At 41.0% G+C, this 19,490-nt stretch overlaps 2 protein-coding genes across 5 annotated transcripts in view; one reads left to right on the forward strand and one right to left on the reverse strand.

Moving 5' to 3' along the window:
• Nucleotides 1-19,490, reverse strand: part of HMGCR (3-hydroxy-3-methylglutaryl-CoA reductase) — a 319,565-nt gene that overhangs the window by 11,154 nt on the left and 288,921 nt on the right. Inside the window, exons 1-8 of one of the 4 annotated variants that reach the window (XM_069776210.1) lie at nucleotides 9,912-9,988; nucleotides 6,169-6,364; nucleotides 5,655-5,766; nucleotides 5,014-5,101; nucleotides 4,835-4,919; nucleotides 3,190-3,295; nucleotides 1,702-1,808; nucleotides 91-207 (exon numbers count right to left, since the gene is read on the reverse strand). In XM_069776210.1, the coding sequence (XP_069632311.1) occupies nucleotides 91-207; nucleotides 1,702-1,808; nucleotides 3,190-3,295; nucleotides 4,835-4,919; nucleotides 5,014-5,101; nucleotides 5,655-5,766; nucleotides 6,169-6,333 (780 nt within the window). In that variant the 5' untranslated portion in view covers nucleotides 6,334-6,364; nucleotides 9,912-9,988. Of the gene's footprint in view, nucleotides 1-90; nucleotides 208-1,701; nucleotides 1,809-3,189; nucleotides 3,296-4,834; nucleotides 4,920-5,013; nucleotides 5,102-5,654; nucleotides 5,767-6,168; nucleotides 6,365-7,433; nucleotides 7,626-9,278; nucleotides 9,298-9,911; nucleotides 9,989-19,490 lie in introns of those variants that run through there. The other 3 variants (XM_069776211.1, XM_069776209.1, XM_069776212.1) reach the window with 3 other exon arrangements.
• Nucleotides 10,847-19,490, forward strand: part of ANKRD31 (ankyrin repeat domain 31) — an 84,180-nt gene continuing 75,536 nt past the window's right edge. Inside the window, exons 1-6 of the mRNA XM_069776232.1 lie at nucleotides 10,847-12,334; nucleotides 13,186-13,241; nucleotides 14,980-15,059; nucleotides 17,400-17,446; nucleotides 18,092-18,186; nucleotides 19,198-19,238. Coding sequence (XP_069632333.1) covers nucleotides 12,132-12,334; nucleotides 13,186-13,241; nucleotides 14,980-15,059; nucleotides 17,400-17,446; nucleotides 18,092-18,186; nucleotides 19,198-19,238 — 522 coding nt within the window. The 5' untranslated portion in view covers nucleotides 10,847-12,131. The remainder of the gene's footprint in view (nucleotides 12,335-13,185; nucleotides 13,242-14,979; nucleotides 15,060-17,399; nucleotides 17,447-18,091; nucleotides 18,187-19,197; nucleotides 19,239-19,490) is intronic.

Raw genomic sequence — 19,490 nt, forward strand, 5'->3', positions numbered from 1 at the left:
GAATACAAGTGTCTAGAAAACAAAAGCTTTATTCATTGCACCAGGACACCTTACTGATTTCACAACCACAAGTGAAAAAGAGCCACAAACCATAATCATTTTGACCCTCTGTGTTACAGGATTTGGTTTATTTTCTTCTTCTTCCAGAACACGAGCAAAATGGCTAAGCTGCCATATAGGGCGCCCTTCACGACTCTCTCGAGAAAGCTGCAAAAGTAACAAAATTTAAAATAGGTCCTATTTAGTACATATTCGAAGAACCAACAAGTGAGCTTCAACACTGTATTTTTATTTGATCATTAAGAAATTCCCCCCAAAAGAGTTAGCCTACAGTCTATAGTTTAACCAACATTAAGACTTTAAATAGTGAAAAACCCTGGACAGCCAGTGATTTACAATCTAATTCATTTACTCTGCTTTAGATCAGAACTCATACTGAGTGCGATTCATTTACAGTGGCATTAACAAGTTACTGTTACTAGCTCAGCCACCGTAACTCTTTTTGCGCTTTCCCTCTGTTCACTTTGAAAGGAAGAGGTATTGGGTTTGTGTGGCAAGGTTTTGGTAACAGGGAGGCTACAGGGGTGGCTTCTGTGAGAAGCTCCAAGAAGCCTCCCCTACATCCAACAGAGCCAGTTCCAGCCGGCTCCAAGATAGACCCGCCATTGGCCAAGGCTGAGCCCATCAGCAACAGTGGTATCGCCTCTGTGATAACATATTTAAGATGGGGGGGGGGGGGGGGGGGGGCGGGGGGGAGGTGTGGAACCTGAAAGCTTCAGCCACAGAAGAGAGGAGTGAGAATATGCAAGAGAAACAACCCTGCAGACACCCAGGTCAGTGAAGAAGGAGGGGGAGGAGGTGTTCCAGGTGCCGGAGCAGAGATTCCCCTGCAGCCCGTGGGGAAGACCATGGTGAGGCAGGCTGTCCCCCTGCAGCCCATGGAGGTCCACGGTGGAGCAGGTATCCACCTGCAGCCCGTGGAGGACCCCATGCCGGAGCAGGTGGGTGCCCAAAGGAGGCTGTGACCCCGTGGGAAAGCCCACACTGGAACAGTCTCTTCCTGAAGCACTCCATCCTGTGGAATGGACCCACGCTGGAGCAGTTCCTGAAGAACTACAGCCCATGGGAAGGACTCACGTTGGAGAAGTTCGTGGAGAACTGTCTCCCATGGGAGGGACCCCACGCTGGAGCAGGGGACAAGTGAGGAGTCCTCCCCCTGAGGAGGACAGAGCGGCAGGGACGTGTGGCAAACTGACCGCAACCCCCATTCCCTGTCCCCCTGTGCTACTGGGGGGGAGGAGGTAGAGAAAAATCGGGAATGAAGTTGACCGCAGAGAGAAGGAAGGAGTGGGAGAAGGTGTTTTAAGATTTGGTTTTATTTCTCATTATCCTACTCTGGTTTGATTGGTAATAAATTAAACTAATTTCCCCAAGTCCAGTCTGTTTTGCCCATGACAGTAATTAGTGAGTGATCTCGGTGTCCTTTTGTCAACTCACCAGCCTTTTGTTGTATTTCCTCTCCCATGTCCAGCTGAGGAAGGGATGGATAGAGCTGCTTTGGTGGGCACCTGGCGTCCAGCCAAGGTTGCCTCACCACAGAAGACAAACATGCTGGCATATAACTCCATGACGAAATGTATAGCCTACAGTAAGCACAGGGTCTGAATACTAAGTTTGATGTTGTCTTGAAGTTGGTCTTACCTCTAATACCAAGGAGACACAAGCTGGAAAGAAGGTCATGAAGACAAAGTAGTTGGCAAGAACAGACATACAGCCAAAGCAGCACATAATTTCAAGCTGTCGTACACCTACATAAAAAAAGAATTTTTTTACATTTGAATATGCAATGGGCTTTCTAAGTACTTGAAGAAGTGTTGCAGAAGTAAGAAAGAAACCATTAAACTGACACTGCAGATTACACAGGGAACTGTCTAGATTAATGAAAAACAAGCATGTTAAGCCCTAGTTATTCTGTATTATCTTATTCTAAGCACAGTATGTATTTATGGTATTTACAGAAAACTTCTAAAGTATAATTCTAAATAAATACAAATAATTACAGTTCACCAAGATTTTAAAGCTTCATACTGAAAGCCTGAAACTCCTCACTTATCTAAGCAAAGAACAATTAGCTGACATTATGTATTGAAATCCCTTCTGAAATACAGCCAATTAAAGTGTTCAGGCAATAAGAAACACTATATAGCCCACCTACTCTTTCACAAGCCTGGTATCCAGAAAAAGTCAATTGGCCATGTTGCACATGCATTACAGAACTGCCCTAGTAAAGATAAAAGAGCTAACAGTATAAATCATTAAAAAAAACAAATTAGCTATATGCTACACCAAAATGAGGGCTTTCTTCCTAGATGTAAAGAGGAAAATAGCTTATTAATACACAATACCCTGAAAAGGTCCAAAACAATTTGAAAAGCAAGCACAAGTGCTTTGAAAGATGCCTTCAAGGTATGCAAAATAGTTTAACACCCCCCCCCCATAAAAAACAACAGACAAAAACAAATATGTAAACAAACCCCCACTTTAGTCCTAACTATGGAACTTTTATTTATTTTACAAAGAAATTAGTTCTTTACACGTGAAAATCCTTCACTTACTACATCTAACTGTTTTCCTTTTAAGGAAAGACAACTGCTACTGCACACAGAAATGATGAAGATCAAAAGATGGGATGAGGAAAAAACAGTAAAAGATTGCTTATTTTTAATTGAACTAGAGTAACTTTCCTCATCTGGAGCAATTTTTAGAGATACTCATTTTTTGCAAGAATACAAAATAGGTGTGCATGTAATGAAAGTGTAACTCATTTTTAAGAATGTTCAATAGAAAATTTTAGCAGCTACTTTAAGATGTTAACAGGAATGATGGGAGTGATAGAAGGTCTTCATTTTATAAAAGTAGCTGCACAGAAGTCCATTTCTACTGCACAACGCTCAAGGAAAGCTGTCATCTGTATATCAAACTTCTCTGCAAGAAGTGCATATTATTCATATCTGCAGGAAACTAGTGATATAGGCTAATTAGGAAGGTAAATAAATAGCTAACTAAATAGATTAAGTCACTCCAATCTCATGAGCAACACCTATTACTTGAAACTCTCAATATCCCAATATCTTTGAAATAGCCTTTTTTAACTGGAAAGATTTAGACTCTTAAGACTGTATCGCTCACCTGACATAGTACCAACACCGATTACAAGACACTCCACAAGTGCATCCAGTGTAAATGTAGGGCCTAAAATTGCCATTCCACGTGAAATATTCTCTCTTACTTCATCCTAAAAAGAAAAATTTCTGTACATTAACATAAAGACGAAATTCAAATTAAGGGAGTACATGTAACATGATTAGTACCTGATTAGTAAATTGAGTAGTATTATGGTGATGCCTTAAAAAACACACATCAAAAATGAACAATTATGAGAGAACACATTCTTTAATTGCTTTATCTCCCCTAAGTTATTATACTTTGACAGTCTTTATTTACACAACAGTATTTAATTGCTATTAATTTCTCTACCTTTGGCTCATCAGTATTGTAAGCTCCTACAACACTGATGGGCACAGACTTTAATTAAAGTACATTCAGAGGAAAGGGACTTCTACACTTTAAGACATAAACCAGAAGCCACTTATGTCATGGCATTTCAAAAGTTCTTGTGAACACATATCTGTACCCTAACTTTTATTATTTTTAAATTTTATTATTTTTTATTTATTTTATTCTGTCTAGACTCAGCTGACAGAAAAGAGGACATAAAAGACACTAAAACTTTCCCCTGGAGGGAGAGGGATTTCCTCCAGAAGTCAGGCATGGCAAACTCTAGAGGGTCTGATGCTGGTTTTTTGTGGTTGGTGGTTTTAGGGGGAGTGGGAGAGAAGCTATAGGGGAAACCTATCTGTGAAATGAATAAAAAATTCTGTACTCTTAATTATTATAAAATAATACACAACATACTATAATAATATTTCATATGCAGAGAATGTGCAATATACTCTAATATACAATATATTAAAATATAATATACAATATTTTTGTCACAATTAGTATGCTCAGTTACCATGTATAGTATTTTGTAGGTATAAATTAAGTCACTAAATATACTTTTATTTCAGAACTTAGAATATTAGGAAAAACCATTACAATGTATGACAAGCAAGATGTCCTGTCAATCCTTCCTGTTGTGCTGTGTTAACTCCATTAGAGCATGAGTATTTCTGTCTACACATATGCTATGTTTGTTCTGCTAAGATTTGGTCTAGAAACATGCTTTTGCCAGCATCAGCATTGTAACATTGGATTTTTCTTTATATACTGTTCCTGAGCCCCAGAAATTAATTTTTTCCATTAATAACTCTTCTAGGAAAGACTTTGGTCTAGGAACTCTAACCTCCTTAACAGAGCTATAAACATTGCTGGTTTAAAGTTCTTAACCTATAAAGTACTCATACATACAATTAACTTAGCTCACATGATTATGCACACTAATTTTACAGTGTTATTATTCACTTGAAGACTGATCTGGACTGAAGACAACAGAACACAGAATCTGGATAAAATCTGATCCTTTTTATATATCACCAATATGGTATTCACTTGTATGTCTCTCCACCTGGATTATTCACAGAATCATAGAACGGTTTGGCTGGCAAGGAACCTTATAGATCATCTAGTTCGAACCCCCTGCCATGGGACAATGTTAATCTTTGAACATTAAACTCAAAGCTCCATTAAAAAAAAAAAAAAAAAAAAAAAAAAAAAAAAATCCAAGACCAAAAAACCAACCAACAAACCAAAGAAACCAACCCCCCCTGACCTGTGAGTTGGAACTGAGCGCAAATTTGGCTAATGCACTTGCTCTTGACAGATCAATCAGAAGCAGGAAGAATGGTAAAGCTTCACTGAAAAAAAAGAGGCATATGTTAAAATTCAAGGTTTATTGTAAAGGAAAAAAGAATTCAAGCAAGAAATCCAGAATAACAGTTCATTACTTACTTTAAACCTGTCAGTTCTTTATCTAAGAAGTGAATTACCACTGTACTAAAAACAAAACTTGAGAAGATGGTGAAGAGGCCAGCAATACCTTTTAAAAAAAAAAAAAAAAAAAGAGAATTGCAAATTTTTGTTTTATATATATGTTGGGAGGGAAAAAAAAGGAAAAAAATGAAAACTGTACGTTTAGATCAATCCTGAAGCAAACAAATGACAATTCTCATCTCTCAGAGTGCATTAACAGCAGTTGAGATACAAACTGAAGTAGATGCTATTTTTATGTAGATACTTAAATCTAAAATTTGTACTGCATTCAAAGTAAGAATCTAAGAAGTAAAAGCCATAAATCTTCTCACTCATTATCAGCAAAAATTAAAACTGGCTTAAACAGCTCTGTATTTTTAAGTGTTTCACACAATAAACAATTATTTCAAGAATTACATTTCCAGTGTTTATATAATCTTACACAATCTCTCTTTTAAAAAAAATGGCACTTTGATCTACGCAGAACATTTATTCTGCTATCTAGCAAACAAAATAAGACTGTTCTGTACATAAGTATTAAAATTCTAATATTTATTACCAATTTATATTAAAAAACCAATTAAAATGCATACAGTAAATACAAAAATGAGATACCATACCTAAAATGTATTTTGACCCAAGCTGCCTTAGGTTCTGAAACTGGAAATATATATAAAGGATTGCTATACAGCGTGTGATTGTCAGGATGATGATGTCACTGCTCAGAACATCCTGTTTGAAATACAAAATTATTTAGTTAGCTTTTACATTCAGTAGTAACTTGTTAAGTTTCAGCAATAAAAAAATCCATTGTGAAGCTGCACTAAAAATGAAGTTTCAGAATAAGTATCATTGCCAGTCTGTCTTAAAACATTAAAATATTGCAAATAATATTAATATAAAATCCTTTTTCAATAGATACTGGGCAACAGGAAGTCAGACTTTAATTAAAAACTTCTGTAGCACATCACTGCTTGCATACAGCTTTAATATCCACAATGGGAAAAGAAGGTAATAAAGAAGTTTCTGCATAGCTACTTTGCTCCTAATACATCACAACCTGATCTTATTCAACAGAAAACCCTGGATCTACTGATTAACAGTAAGTACTATAACATGAATTTAAATCCTTACTTCTTCAAGTTTGGGGCACTCATAATTCCAGCCACAGATCTTATCATTCCCAGTGAACATCTTCATGGACATCATACAGATGGTGAGAGTCACTGTTCCCACAATGACTTCCCATGGATGAGAGGCTACAAAAAGGCCATGCATTCGAAAGAGCCTGGACAACATTTTTAAGACTGTTTTTCTACACCTAGTGAACCTGCAACAAAAGAATATTTCATATAAGTAGGTACAAGACTCAGGGGGAAAAAGAGCTCTATAAATTTCTGCAAGTCATCCCTCAGAAAAAACAAACAAACAAACAAACCAGCTAAGTAACAGAGAGTAAGGAAATTAATCTTCACCTTTCAACCTTCCATGTAAAACACATTTCTTTCTAATGTTCTGAAATATAGTATGATCTGTTCCTGCCTTCTCAATCTTTTTTTTTTTTTTTTATTTAACACACATCTCCCTTGTTTCTTCAAGGTCTTACTAATAAGTCTCCACCACTCTCACAACTTCTCTTAGTGTCTTTCTGTCACACAATTTTGATACGACTTTGACTCCAACTTCTTGTTTTGACTACCCATGTAAGCACTCCCTAAATTCTGTTACTTCTTTCTACTCACTCTTCCTGTCAAAAATATTGATTAACTTTATTTAAACTATATAAATGACCAACTAACCATTGTTGGTAACACTCAATTTCAGCAGCAGGAATTGCAATATCATCTTCCTCTGACTGTGTCTTCTCTACTTTCTGCTCAATATTTTTCAGTGATTCAAGTTAATCACATTCAAAATAGTTCCTTCTTCATCTCAAGCATGAGTCCTTCTCACATATAGTGTTCTGTGACAGTTCTCTGGTACGCATAGGTAATTACCAGGTATACTAATGTATTTCATCATCCCTTTTGCTTTCAACAGATAGCTAACACTCAACAGAACTCCCATACCTCTCTTTCACATAACCGAGAACATGGATGTTCTGTACTTCCTTCAGTTACAAAAAACACATCCTGGTCTATTTGCTCTGTGTTGTACCTTTAGACAAGTTCATCAAGGGTGTTTACTTATGTTTTAGAGCATAGAAACAAAATGCTATAAAATTCTCTCTTAAAAACATTAGTACTGGCACTTTGCTTTTCTCATTGCACAAAATCAACAGTTTATCAAACTCTGTGATGAATGTTAACTATATAACTATATCGTAAAGATCAAAAGACACTTAAATAGTAGCCTGGCTAACAGAGACAATCTGTAATTCAGTATTTACATGTACAAACCTAGCACTGTAAAGATTTCCACAGAGGATTGAGGGCTCTAAACACTGTCTTTTCAAAGTAGATTAAAAAAAATCCCTTCAGGTTGCCTTAAAAGTAACAATCCATCCGTCAGGCTTCTGGGAAGACAGTCTTTCTAGTATTACTTCTTTTGCTTGGACATCAAAAATGAAGCTGTTATTCAATGGAGAAAATAACAGACAAGGCAAAACTATGTGTTTAGTGTTCCTGAAGATACCAGAATCATCTTGGTTTCCTACCAATGCCAATCTCGATCACAGGAGCACCAACAGCACCATCATATTTTTCTTTATCATTCCACAGTGAAGGTGTGGCAGGATTTTCGCAGCTCATGGAACCAAATGGTGAAAATCATTGAGAGGACTGCCTTCCTTATAAACAAAGTATTGCATTTCCTGACAGAAAGCCTTTTTTTTTTTTTTTTTCTAAAAAACCACAGAAAATGAAACCAACCAACCAACAAACCCCAAACACAAAACCCAACCCAACAAAACCACTCCTTTTAAAGTCAACATTACCCTTTGGTTTTCCCTGTGTCATATAATCTACATACTGTTTTGTAAATTCATGTTCTTGCAAAACTGTTCTAAAGTGTTACTATAGTTTTTCCTCACAGAATGGAAGGCATCTTTTAATTAGGAAAACTAAAATAAGACATAGCCAGAAGAATATCTTGGTACCAAAGATTTTGACACAACACAAAAAATAGAGAAGGCATAGCAATGTCCTATGAAAATACGAATACTTTTGAATACCACACTGTTTCAGGAAAATCAGAATTAGTACTCACTACATGACTATACAGAATCCTACCAGTCATAAAACTAGTAATACAACTCCTAAATTCTGACAGCTGGAATTATTATATAGGCAATTTACAAATTTTTAGTAGAAATATTTCAAAAATCTCTCTTCAGACGTTATTCTTCGTATTTCTAAGCAAAACTTGTAAGTGTAAAATGGCTTCACTTAAATCAATTAGGCAAAACCACATTAATTTGATTATTAAAACAATTATCCATAACATCTATTATTAGACAATCTTTTATAATTAACTGCTGCTATGAAACACAGGATGCCTCACTGCTGATCTCGGGGTTAACTGAGTGGCAGTAGCTCCTAACCTAAAAGGATTCTTCAATGCTTTCATGTTTATTTAACCTGCCTGAAGTACATGAGGTTTTTTGCTATGCAGTTAACATTTCTAGAAAACATTGATGAAGATTGATTCTGCATTACTGAGTACAGTAAAAAAATATTTCAATGCATATGATCAGCTCGTAGTTCTAATTCTGTTCAAAATATTTGTATAGCTAGCTACATTGACTCATAGCTTGAAATTAGCAAGACATAACATTAATTGTAAAGCCCAAGTTTACCATTAGTATAATTCTGTTAAATTTCAAAATGGTGGTTCAAAAGGGATGCTTTATAAATCCTATCCATTTCCTGCTTGCCTTTGTTTTCAATCAAAAATTTCCAGGAGGCTCTTAAGTAAAGCAATCCCTTCTGGGAATCAGAACAAAATACAAATCAGAACAACTGCAGCCCCTTCAAAAACTTAACCAGCATGTAGAAAGCAAACTAGGCTGGTTGTATGTAATGCTTTAGAGCATTCACCTGCCACGTAACCGTGTAACTATTCGCTTAAATACCTCAGGTTTGTCACACACCTCTCACTAACCTCACAGCAATCACCTGCAACACCAGCTACTAGATCAGCACAAATTTCCCATCTCTTGCCGGCTGACTCAGCAACAACAGCTACAGCACCATAAAGGAACCGAGTGGCAAAAACGGCTGAGCGAAAACCCGTGCAGAGCTCACCTGAAAAGCGCACGGCACCACGCAGACGCTGTCAAACTGCCAGGCAGCGTTTTCCGTTTTCAAAGCGGGAAGCCAGCCTCGCGCAGGCCCATCGCTGCAGCCCCCCAAACCCCGCGCGGAAAGCGGGGGGCACGGCCCGCCAGCCCGGCCCGGGCCGGTCCGCCCCGCAGCCCGCCGGCGCGCCCCGCAGCCCGCCGGCGGCCGGCACGGGGAAGGCCGACTTTCTCCCGGCGACCGCAGAGGCCCCGCGCGTTGCCGGGCGCAGCCGGCGAGCGCCGCGCAACGGCGCCGCGCCCAGGGCCGCGGGCGGACGGCGGGTGCGGCGGGCGGCCTTCCGCCGCCCCGCGCCCTCCGGCGTCAAGGCGGCGCCGGGACAGCGGCTCTCACCTCCCCGGCCCGCCACCCAGGCGGCCGCCGCTCCACCACGGGCGGCGACGGCGACGCCGCCCTCCCCCGCGCCGCCGTTATCCGCCCCGTCTCCGAGGAGCCGCTCGGGGCCCGCAGCCGCAGCCCGTCCCCCGGCCAGGGAGGACCCGTGCCGAAACGGCGGGCTGCCCGCACCGCGCCCGGCCGAAACATAGCCCCCCCCCCCCCTCCCCCTCGCCCTCCCCTGCCCCGCCGGCCCCCGCTCACCGCTCCGGCGACGCCCTCCTCCTTCCCGCCCCGCCGCGGACTGCGCCGGCCGCTTCTCTCCCAGCAAGGACACCCGGGGCGCGACACGCCAGGCGCCGCCGTCACCCGATCGCGCAGCCAATGGCGAGGGCCCGGCACGCCCAGCCCGCGACGCGTCACTCGCTGCGTCGCCGGGGCAACCGCCAGGCGAACGCCGCACAGCTCGAGTCTCGATCAGGAGCGGGGACCACGCCATCTCGCCATGGGCTGCCCGCCAATGGGCCACCGCGCTCCCCTCGCCGTATTTCCTGATTGGGCGGCAGCACGCGGCTCATTTACATATGCTGATCGGCCGACAGGCTGGGCGCCGACAGCCACGATCCGAGGCAGGCTCCGGCCCTCGGCCCCCGGCCTCCCCCCCGCCCTGTCGGCAGGCTGTGCCGCGTCCTTCCGGGCAAGGCGAGCGGGCGGGACGGCCCTGGTAAGCTCTTAAAAGTCGTGGTGCCTCTACGGCTCATGCTGTGCTTACCCACTGCCTGGATGCGCTTTACCAAGGCGTGAAGAAATGGCCTAATAATTCGCAGCTCTCCTGCTTGTAGAAAGCAGCGGTGCCCCCGACATTAAGAAAAAAACCGCGACAGATTTAGATTTGTGGCGTTGTGCCGAAGAGGAAATACTAATTTTTGCTTGTGAAGCATGGGAGGCTCCTTCGTCTCTTTGGGCACTGAGTCAGGTGCGACACGCTATCCCTGCTTGCAATACACAGCTGTGGTTGTGCATGGCCGTTCTGTGTTTCTGGGTCTGAGCAACTGCGGGCTAACATGTTTAAATACAAACAAAATAGAATCTGCAAGGATTTTGCCGCAGATGAGATACACTCCGGCTTTTCCAAAATTGCTTCTTACGTGTGCCATTTCACTTCCTAGCAGCTCCACGTGCTACCGTGCTGTGAAGCATTAACGTGATTCTCAAAAAAGGATAGGCTGACGAAAGGGCTTCCTAAGAACTCCACCCAAAGTAGTTGTTGTCAGTGGCGAAATCATTAATGCTAGCTCAGTCTTTTAACGTGTAAATACACTTTTCATTCTCATCTTCAGTGTGATGCTTATAAATCCTAAGAACCTACTACTGTGTATCCATCTGCCCTGCCAGCTTTTGTTCTTAACACTCACGTTTTCTTGAGTATCTCACCTTATTACCTGAAAAGAGTGAATACTAGCAACATTTCTGGAGTCATTTGATAATATGTACAGCAATTACTGTAATTTCATATGGATATGACTAAGTCAAAGTGAAACAGCAATTTGTCCACAGTTGCTACACTTATGTATGATTGATCCATAAATTAAGATGACCCTTAGTATCTTGCTCTGTTTTCTACACTTTCTCCATATCAGTAAGTGATTACTATGATTTGGCAAGTATTAAAAATGCGAATTTTCTCATCAAGGTCATTGGGAGCAGGAGTCACTATGATGATTTGGAATTTGCAGTCTGTGCAAGTAAATGACATAGCACTTTCTGCCATCAAGTTTTCTTATCTGTAGCTCTGGCGGTGGCCTGCCCGCAGCCCAGCTTCACGCCAACAGAGGCCACGGGAGCAGCGCTGTCCCCGCTGCTGCAGAGATGGACGGCAAAGCTGAGGCAGATCGGGTCTTTCTGCAGAAAATGTTGCTGTGATTAACAGATGATCGACAGGTTACATACAAGAGTGCTACTGCAAATACTCTGAAAATATAGGCAACTAATAATTTGGTTATCTCAAACACATTCCTAGTCTTGAACACATTAACATTCGTTGCACTCAGGACAGCAGATGAAGTTAGCTGCTTCAACGTGGCCATGGAAGCGCACAGATCAGGAAAAGCGAGCAATTGTAGATTGCCGGTCGGCATGTTAAGTGCTTTGTGGCTCTGCTGAATGACGCGGACGACAGAGCCCGAACCAGGAGCCCAACACTAGTGAGGCAGCACGAACCCCTGCCGAAGGCGCGGAGATGGCATCGCCGCCCCAAGCAGGCCAAGGCCAGCCGTGCTGAGGGAGACTCATCCCAGTGGCCCCGAAAGGGAGAGCTGCCTTTAACTTCTACCACCAGCCACTCCGATCTCACCCGTGCTCGAGGGGCTGCGCTTGTTGAGGACGGGCTCCCTCCTCCCGCCCTGCCGCTCCCTAACCCCCACCCCGGCTGGCCGGTGCCACCCGAGGGGGAACAAGGCGCCGCGGCGCTCACGCCTCCACAAGATGGCCGCCACCGCCTCCGCTGAGGGGAGCCGCGCGGGGCGCTGGGGGGAGGGGCGGCCGCCGGCGGAGGGGAGTGTAGCGGAGAGGGGCGGCGGCGCCATGGAGGAGCGGGGCGGCCGTGGGGACAGCGATAGCGACGAGACCGTCGTGGAGGGCTCTTGGACGGAGAGTGATGTGGAGGAGGAGTTCCTTTGGAGGAGGTGGTAAGGCGGTATGGCTCTGAGGCGTACCTGTGCGGGCGTGGCGGCGAGCTGAGGGCGGCGCTCTCGGGGCCGCCCTGAGGAGAGGCGGGCTGGTGCCCCCGGCCTGGGCGGCTCTGGGTTTGATCTCAGCAAAACGCCAGCCGCACGCAGCAGCCATCGCCTCCTGCATCTGGCATCACGGAGTGCAAAGCAGCTCTTCTCGATTATTTCATAAATGTATATTTTTAGTTGGTTTGTTGGTTTTTTTCCTCTATTCAGACCAGTTTTGTATGCCCTCAGACTCAGTAGTTCTCAGCTCTGCAAATGGCCCCATTTATTTTACACATACCTTGTGGGCCTCCGAGTTTGTGCCTCTGGACCCTCCTGAACAACATTTTAATCAGTGGACGTGAAACATACAAGAACCCAACTCAGAAAAAATAAAGAAAACACTGTTAAGTATGATTGCTGCTGATGTTACTTCTCCACAACTTTAACTTGATACCATTTTCATGACATTATCTCCTGTATCCCTTAAGACATGGCAAAGAATTGAAATTACCAAGCAGCTGCACTTCCTTGTACTGGCTTTGTAATACTGGCTTCCAGTATTAACTTGGAATATATGTAAAGCGGTAATGTACCTCCCTATCTTAAGATTTTCTATGCAGAGTGTAAGGGATATCCTCACAGTTAGGGGGTCCTTTACTGTTGGTGTTACTGTCAGAGGTGCACTCGTCCAGTGTGCAGTTAGCAGTGTCCCAATAGCGGAGGTGCCCTTGGCTGCCCTCAACTGCCTTTTGAGTTTATAGGACAGAAAAGCAGAGGATACAACTGTTTAACAGACTTTTTTTCTTTTTAATTTTGCAAAGGTTGCCTTTTCTTAGTAAGGACAAGGCTTTAACAACTGAAATAAGAATTAATGAAGGTAGGGCAGATTCTTTTTTCCGTCTGTGTTGGTTTTTTTCTATGAACTGTTGCTGTGGCTGTTGCCTGAGTCCATGTTATTTAAGGTTAAGTGTTGCATGAAGTTCATTCTTATGAAGTGTATGTGCTCTCATTATATCCATAGTTTTAGCTCCTATTGTAGAAAAATGATCAACACATTTTTAACACTTGAAAAATAGGTTTGCTCTTAATTTCTCCTTTCTTCCTGTGTACTATAACTGAGAATGCCTGGCTTGGTAAGTGTTTGAACTATATATAGGGATATCCTTTTTATTTAGATATGTGTATTGTGTTTGAGTAGAATAAAATAAATGGAATCTAAACACGTAATAGTCATAAAAATGGAAATCTGTACACATAATTGTCATATGTAACTATAGTTGCATATAATATTTAAAAACAGCCCTTTCCTATTGTTAAGACATCAATTCTCTTTAAATTTAATGTACAAAATTCGGGTAGTGATATTTAAGTGCGTTATTTTAAGTGTATTATCAAATTACTTTCAACCTAAATGTATGCACGCTCATTTAAAGCCTTAAAATCTTCCCTAATAACTCCCTCAGAGCAGGTTGCAGAGCAAGCATGTTGTAGTTACATAATAGTTTTACTGGTACCTCCTTGACATTTTTATATAATCCATTTGACTTGCATCCTGTATATGTTATTCCAGCAATACAGAGACTGCCTAGTCTTTAATTGACACAGGGTGTTCTAAGTGTTCTTCCAGATTTTTTTTTGTCTTTTTGCCGATTTGAAGACTGGAGTGGACTGTAGTTTTTTATCAATGTACTCTGAGTTAATATAAATCTTACCTACAGCCCACTGAAATCTGCAGAAACTTTTCCTATGGGTGTGATTTCCCAATGCTGAACCTTTCATAGTTGGTCAGTAGTTTTGTCTGAGGAAGGAAGCATAATCCCATTTGGAATTTACCTGTGGTTATCCACTGGAATTAAAACCTGGCAACATTGAACATGCATGGTTTAAGGCATGTTTATTTGACTCATTGTTCAGTTTGTGGAGTGGGGATTTGTCTGATCTTTGGGGGGGGGGATGTCTCTGTAAATGTAATAGGTATGTAATAGATTATATTTTTAGCATTTTCCCTGCAGCATTTTATATTCAGTAAGTTGGAATTAATATTCATTATTCATGTGTTTGTGCATACTTGCATGGTAGCAATTTGGTGAAGAGATACATAACATAAAGATTAATTTGATGGGTATTTTATTAATGTCAGTAACAACATTTTAGTTTTGAAACCTAAAGGTCCAACCTTAAGGGTTTCTCTCTTTTTTTTTCCAGAGAGAATTTCTTCCTTTGCATAGTCATTAAAGAAAGTATTCCATATAGGAGTACAAATATTTTTAGTCAGTTGGATCAGGCAGTTTACCAAAATTGCAGTTGTTAGTTTAAAAAATAAGAGGAAAGAGTTAATCTCCTATACGAACTCAGGTAGGATTCCAGAACACTAAGTGAAATAAATTTCCCCCCCAGCTGGTTTTATTCATTTCTGACCTCTCCTATATTGTAGTTTCAAAATCTAGTTAGATAGACTGTTTAACCACTTAAGTGTCTTGCATATCAGAAGCTTTGATACATATACCTCAATTACTGAGTTATGTAGAAATTTATGGAGTTATGGAAAGTTATGTAGAAATTAAGGCAATCAAAACTTCCTTTAATTACTGTATTTTTCTTCTTTTTTTTTCTAGGAGCTCCTTCTCCAGAAATCTGTTTTATACAGAAATTTTATGATCACACATATAGTCAGAAGGAAGAACAGATAAATCCAGTAGGTATAGAAATGATATGTCTCCTACACATATCTAACTATTAATTATGAATAAACTCACTGGGCCTCCCGTTCTTTGTGTACAGAAGAGCCTGGTGGCTTGCAGCTGAAATTAACTTTATGGCAGAACAGTTGTAACATGTGTAGCACATTCTCTGCAGGAATGTATCAGAGTCTCTTCTCTGGTATTTCCGGAGGGTATAACCTTTCAAATTTGAGGAATAAGTCCACAACAAAGATGAAGTTGTGGAGCACAGACTTTTTAGTATGTTCCCTTCAGGAGCTGGAAGATAACCATCTGGATTAACTATGCTAGAAAACACCCTTGGTTACTCATCATGAGATTAGCTGTGGTCCAATGATTGGACAATTGTATCTTTAAAAAAGAAAGGGAGATAATCTGAAATGTAGAATATAATATCTGCTTGCGTGATGATGGGGTAATTATTCTACTCTATGTGTAATTCTGCATTCCCTAATCTACTAATTAGCCCACCTTTTAATTTGCCGCAGTTGGTAGCTAGCCCATAAACTTCTGTTCGGTTGAGCAGTCAGCTTTCCACCTGCATATGACATGCTCATGAAACAATTGGAAATAAACAGATTTCTGCTCTTTAACCGAGATTGTTTTAAAACCTGTGGCTGTTACACTGTCTTTAGCACTGTGGACTTATCAGTCCAAAGATCACTATCTATGTATCCTTATTCCAGTATGAGAGGGTTTTTTAAAAGAAACTGCTTCCTAGATGACAAAAACTACGTTGCAAAAAGACACTCCTTCTATTGAAGTGAATGTTTTTGCAGAGCATTACAGAATTGCAGATAGATTTGTCTCAACTGACACTGCAGGAAACAGTGAACAAAATCAAAAGGATGCTGTTATTTCAAAGGCTTTTCTCTATAAGTTTACTTTGCTGCTTGCATGTCCCAGGGTTGTCTTGACTGAAGTTTATCACCATTTTCTAAGGACAGAGGGAATGAGGGAAGTGCCCATTTACCCTCTCCCTTCTCTGGAAGCTGATCTGACTATCTGCTGCCTAACCTAAGTCTTTGACTTCATGGCTGTCACCACAGTAGCCAGTGTGCAATCCCAGTAAGGGATTCTTCCAAGTCTAAGGACCCTGTCCACACAAGTCAGAACAGCAAAGGAACCTAGTACTTTTCAGCAAATAGTTTGGGTAACTCTCACTGTTATTTTACTGTGAGACCTATATAGCATGCCACTGGCAGCTTCCTCATGCACAGTATGGGGACAGTATAAAATTTAAATCTTTACTGAATTCTGTGAGGAACTATATTGGCCTGTCATCCTTGATACTTGCATGCGTAGATTGCACCAGTGTGGCTCTTCAACCACTCTAAGAGCCAACTTGGAATGTGCTTACATAGAAGCTTTCCTTCTTGTCCTGGTTTCAGCTGGGATAGAGTTAACTGTCTTCCTAGTAGCTGGTACAGTGCTATGTTTTGAGTTCAGTATGCAAAGAATGTTGATAACACTGATGTTTTCACTTGTTGCTAAGTAGTGTTTAGACTGAAGTCAAGGTTTTTTCAGCTTCTCATGCCCAGCCAGCGAGAAAGCTGGAGGGGCACAAGAAGTTGGCATAGGACACCTGACCCAAACTGGCCAACGGTGTATTCCATACCATGTGACGTCCCATCTAGTATAGGAACTGGGAAGGAGGGGGGGCGGGGAATCGCCACTCGGGGACTAGCTGGATATCGGTCGGCAGTTGGTGAGCAATTGCCCTGTGCATCATTTGTACATTCCAATCCTTTTATTATTGCTGTTGTCATTTTATCAGTGTTATCATTATCATTATTAGTTTCTTCTTTTCTGTTCTATTAAACCATTCTTATCTCAACCCACGAGTTTTGCTTCTTTTCCCTATTTTCTCCCCCATCCCACTGGGGGCGGGGGGAGTGAGCGAGCGGCTGCGTGGTGCTTAGTTGGTGGCTGGGGTTAAACCACGACACTTCTACTGTGTCCTCAGAAATTATCTTACGTGAATACAGCATCTTGATGCAATATGGTATGAGGGTCGTGCAGCCCAGAGTGGCTGTGAATTTTTTCAGGAAATGTAACATCAGTTCCAGTTGCTCCAAAGAGTCTTGGCTTTCTTTATACTTCAGGTGGCTTGGGGGAGTCTTGGGATATGCAGTCCTATCTTTAAGTGGAATGGCTTTTGTGTCTTATTAGTAATTTATGTAAAGATCAGATCTCAAAATTCTGTTTCCCAACTCAATTACTGAAGGAAGAAGATAATCCTGTAATAAAGCTGATAAAATAAATAATCAAGTTCTTTTTTTACTAACTTGTTAAATTTTTTTTTTCCCATTCAGATACCTCAAGAGGCATATGCATCTAACCAATCTCAGTCTCTACTGCAGTGAGTATAATACATCACACAGGAATTCCAGTCAGGCATATTGTAATTTAACAATTCCATTACACCTCCATTTGTAAGTTATTTTATTCTCAGTGTTCTATTGTGAAGCACTCTTCTTGTTTGCTTAGTGAAGGACCTATATTTATGTCAAAGGCAATTTGGTGACCAATATGGGTCAAACTGTACCTGTATTTGTTTTTATCGATGATACTACCTTTAATGTTGTAAGGGTATAAGCAACGGGAACGACAGTAAACTACTCGGGAAAAACATTAGACAATAAACAAAGATTTGTAATAAATAATATTAGACCTTTTGTTCTTAGAAGCTATGGAAGGATTTCAGTAAAAGATGGATTAGAATAGAAATACAGAAGGAAGTAATGAAAAATAGGAAGAGCCATTTTTTCACTTAGAGAATGAATGTACAAACATAGCTAGCTCTGCTTAGGAAATCTGGAAGTCTTCGTTACTGCATGTCCTTGTAAAGAGAAGCATGCCTCTAAAATAACTGCAGTTGTTTCAACAAGAAATTTTAAGTACAAAACTGCATAAATAAACTCAAAGTACTGTAGAAATTTTCTTAAGCTGAGCAGGTTACAATTCTTTCTGAATAAGAATTTTCTATTGTATTACTTACTTCTAGGGGTTGGATAAAGTGTCCATCACTTACTGAAAATATTTCTAAGCCTGTTTTTTCACTAAGTGCTGCAGTAGAGGGACAGCAAAATAATTCTGTAGGTATGTTGTATTTTGTACAAAACTGAAAGTTGCTCTGTGGCAAAATCATTTGAAAAGCTGAAGATGAGTTCCCATGTAGGTTTAGAATCTGACTATATGTGGCCTTTACAACAGTTGTTTAGTTTTCATAGTTGTCTTGGACTACAAGTTATGTTTTTGTAAGTATCCTGTTAGAACTGTTTGAAGAAATAACTGTTTTCCCAAGACAAGTGGTGTTATTTCCAGTTTAAAATTATTTCATTGCTGTGGAATTTTCTGACAAAAGTTACAGGCCACGTGGTACTCAAGTGCCATATGGATGTGTAAGGTAAGCATGGATGTAACAGTCATTGAAGGCTCCTATATGCTTCTTACTAACATATCCAGGAATCAAAGGCAACTGTAAGACAGGAGAAACAAAAATGCTATTGGTCATTCCCCAGATCTGTCTGTCACCTGCTGCTACTTCAGTTGTACTTCCGTTCCTCTGTGCTCCCAGCAGTGCAGGACTGCCCCATCTGTTTTGCTCTCTCTCTGTTTGAGCTAATTTTTGCTAACCCAGTAGAAAACCATTCACTTTATTTCTGATTACGACATTCCCAGGGAGTCACACGAGTGTCAAAACACGGTGGTGGGAGCAAGGAGGTTGGGACCAGCCCTTTTCAGAGGCAGTAAATTATTGGATTAGTTTAGCTGTATTGTCTAATTGCATTGTAATTACAGAGGGCAGGGCAAAGATCTTATACTGTGGAATGGGCGGCAATTCCATCTGCTGGTAGTCTTTGGAAACACAGGCCTCTAAACCACAGTGAAGAAATGTGACAAAATAGCCCTGGAATATAATTCAGTGACTAACATAGCCTTAAAGCCTAGAAACATTGTCTGTTCCACTTGAGGAACATGACTATAGTAGTTTTTAAGGTTTGAAGCTTCAGCCTTAATCAGGAAGTGAGGCTATTTTACTAGACATGATGAGAAATTTCAGAAGTGGAAAGTACAACTGAAATATTTGTTTACTCTCCTAAATTTTAGATATCAAATGGAATGGATTTCAGAAGGATTCAGAAGAAAAGGTTAGTGTATTTTTACAACTGAATGTATATAACATAATTTAATTTAATTAGCATTAGAGAATATGTGACTGAAAAACACCTGGTTCTTTCATGTTAAAAAGCAGGCACATAGCTGTCAAAACTGACACTGCGTGCATTAGATGAAAAAAACTTAAGAGCTAACCTTTATTTTCTGCTTTTGGGGTAGGAACTGCAGTTTTTAAGCTTGCGGGTCACAAGGGTAGAAGCATGGCAGTAACAGTGAAGTAGGAA

The sequence above is a fragment of the Haliaeetus albicilla genome, chromosome Z (assembly GCF_947461875.1).
Source record: "Haliaeetus albicilla chromosome Z, bHalAlb1.1, whole genome shotgun sequence".
NCBI lineage: Eukaryota > Metazoa > Chordata > Aves > Accipitriformes > Accipitridae > Haliaeetus > Haliaeetus albicilla.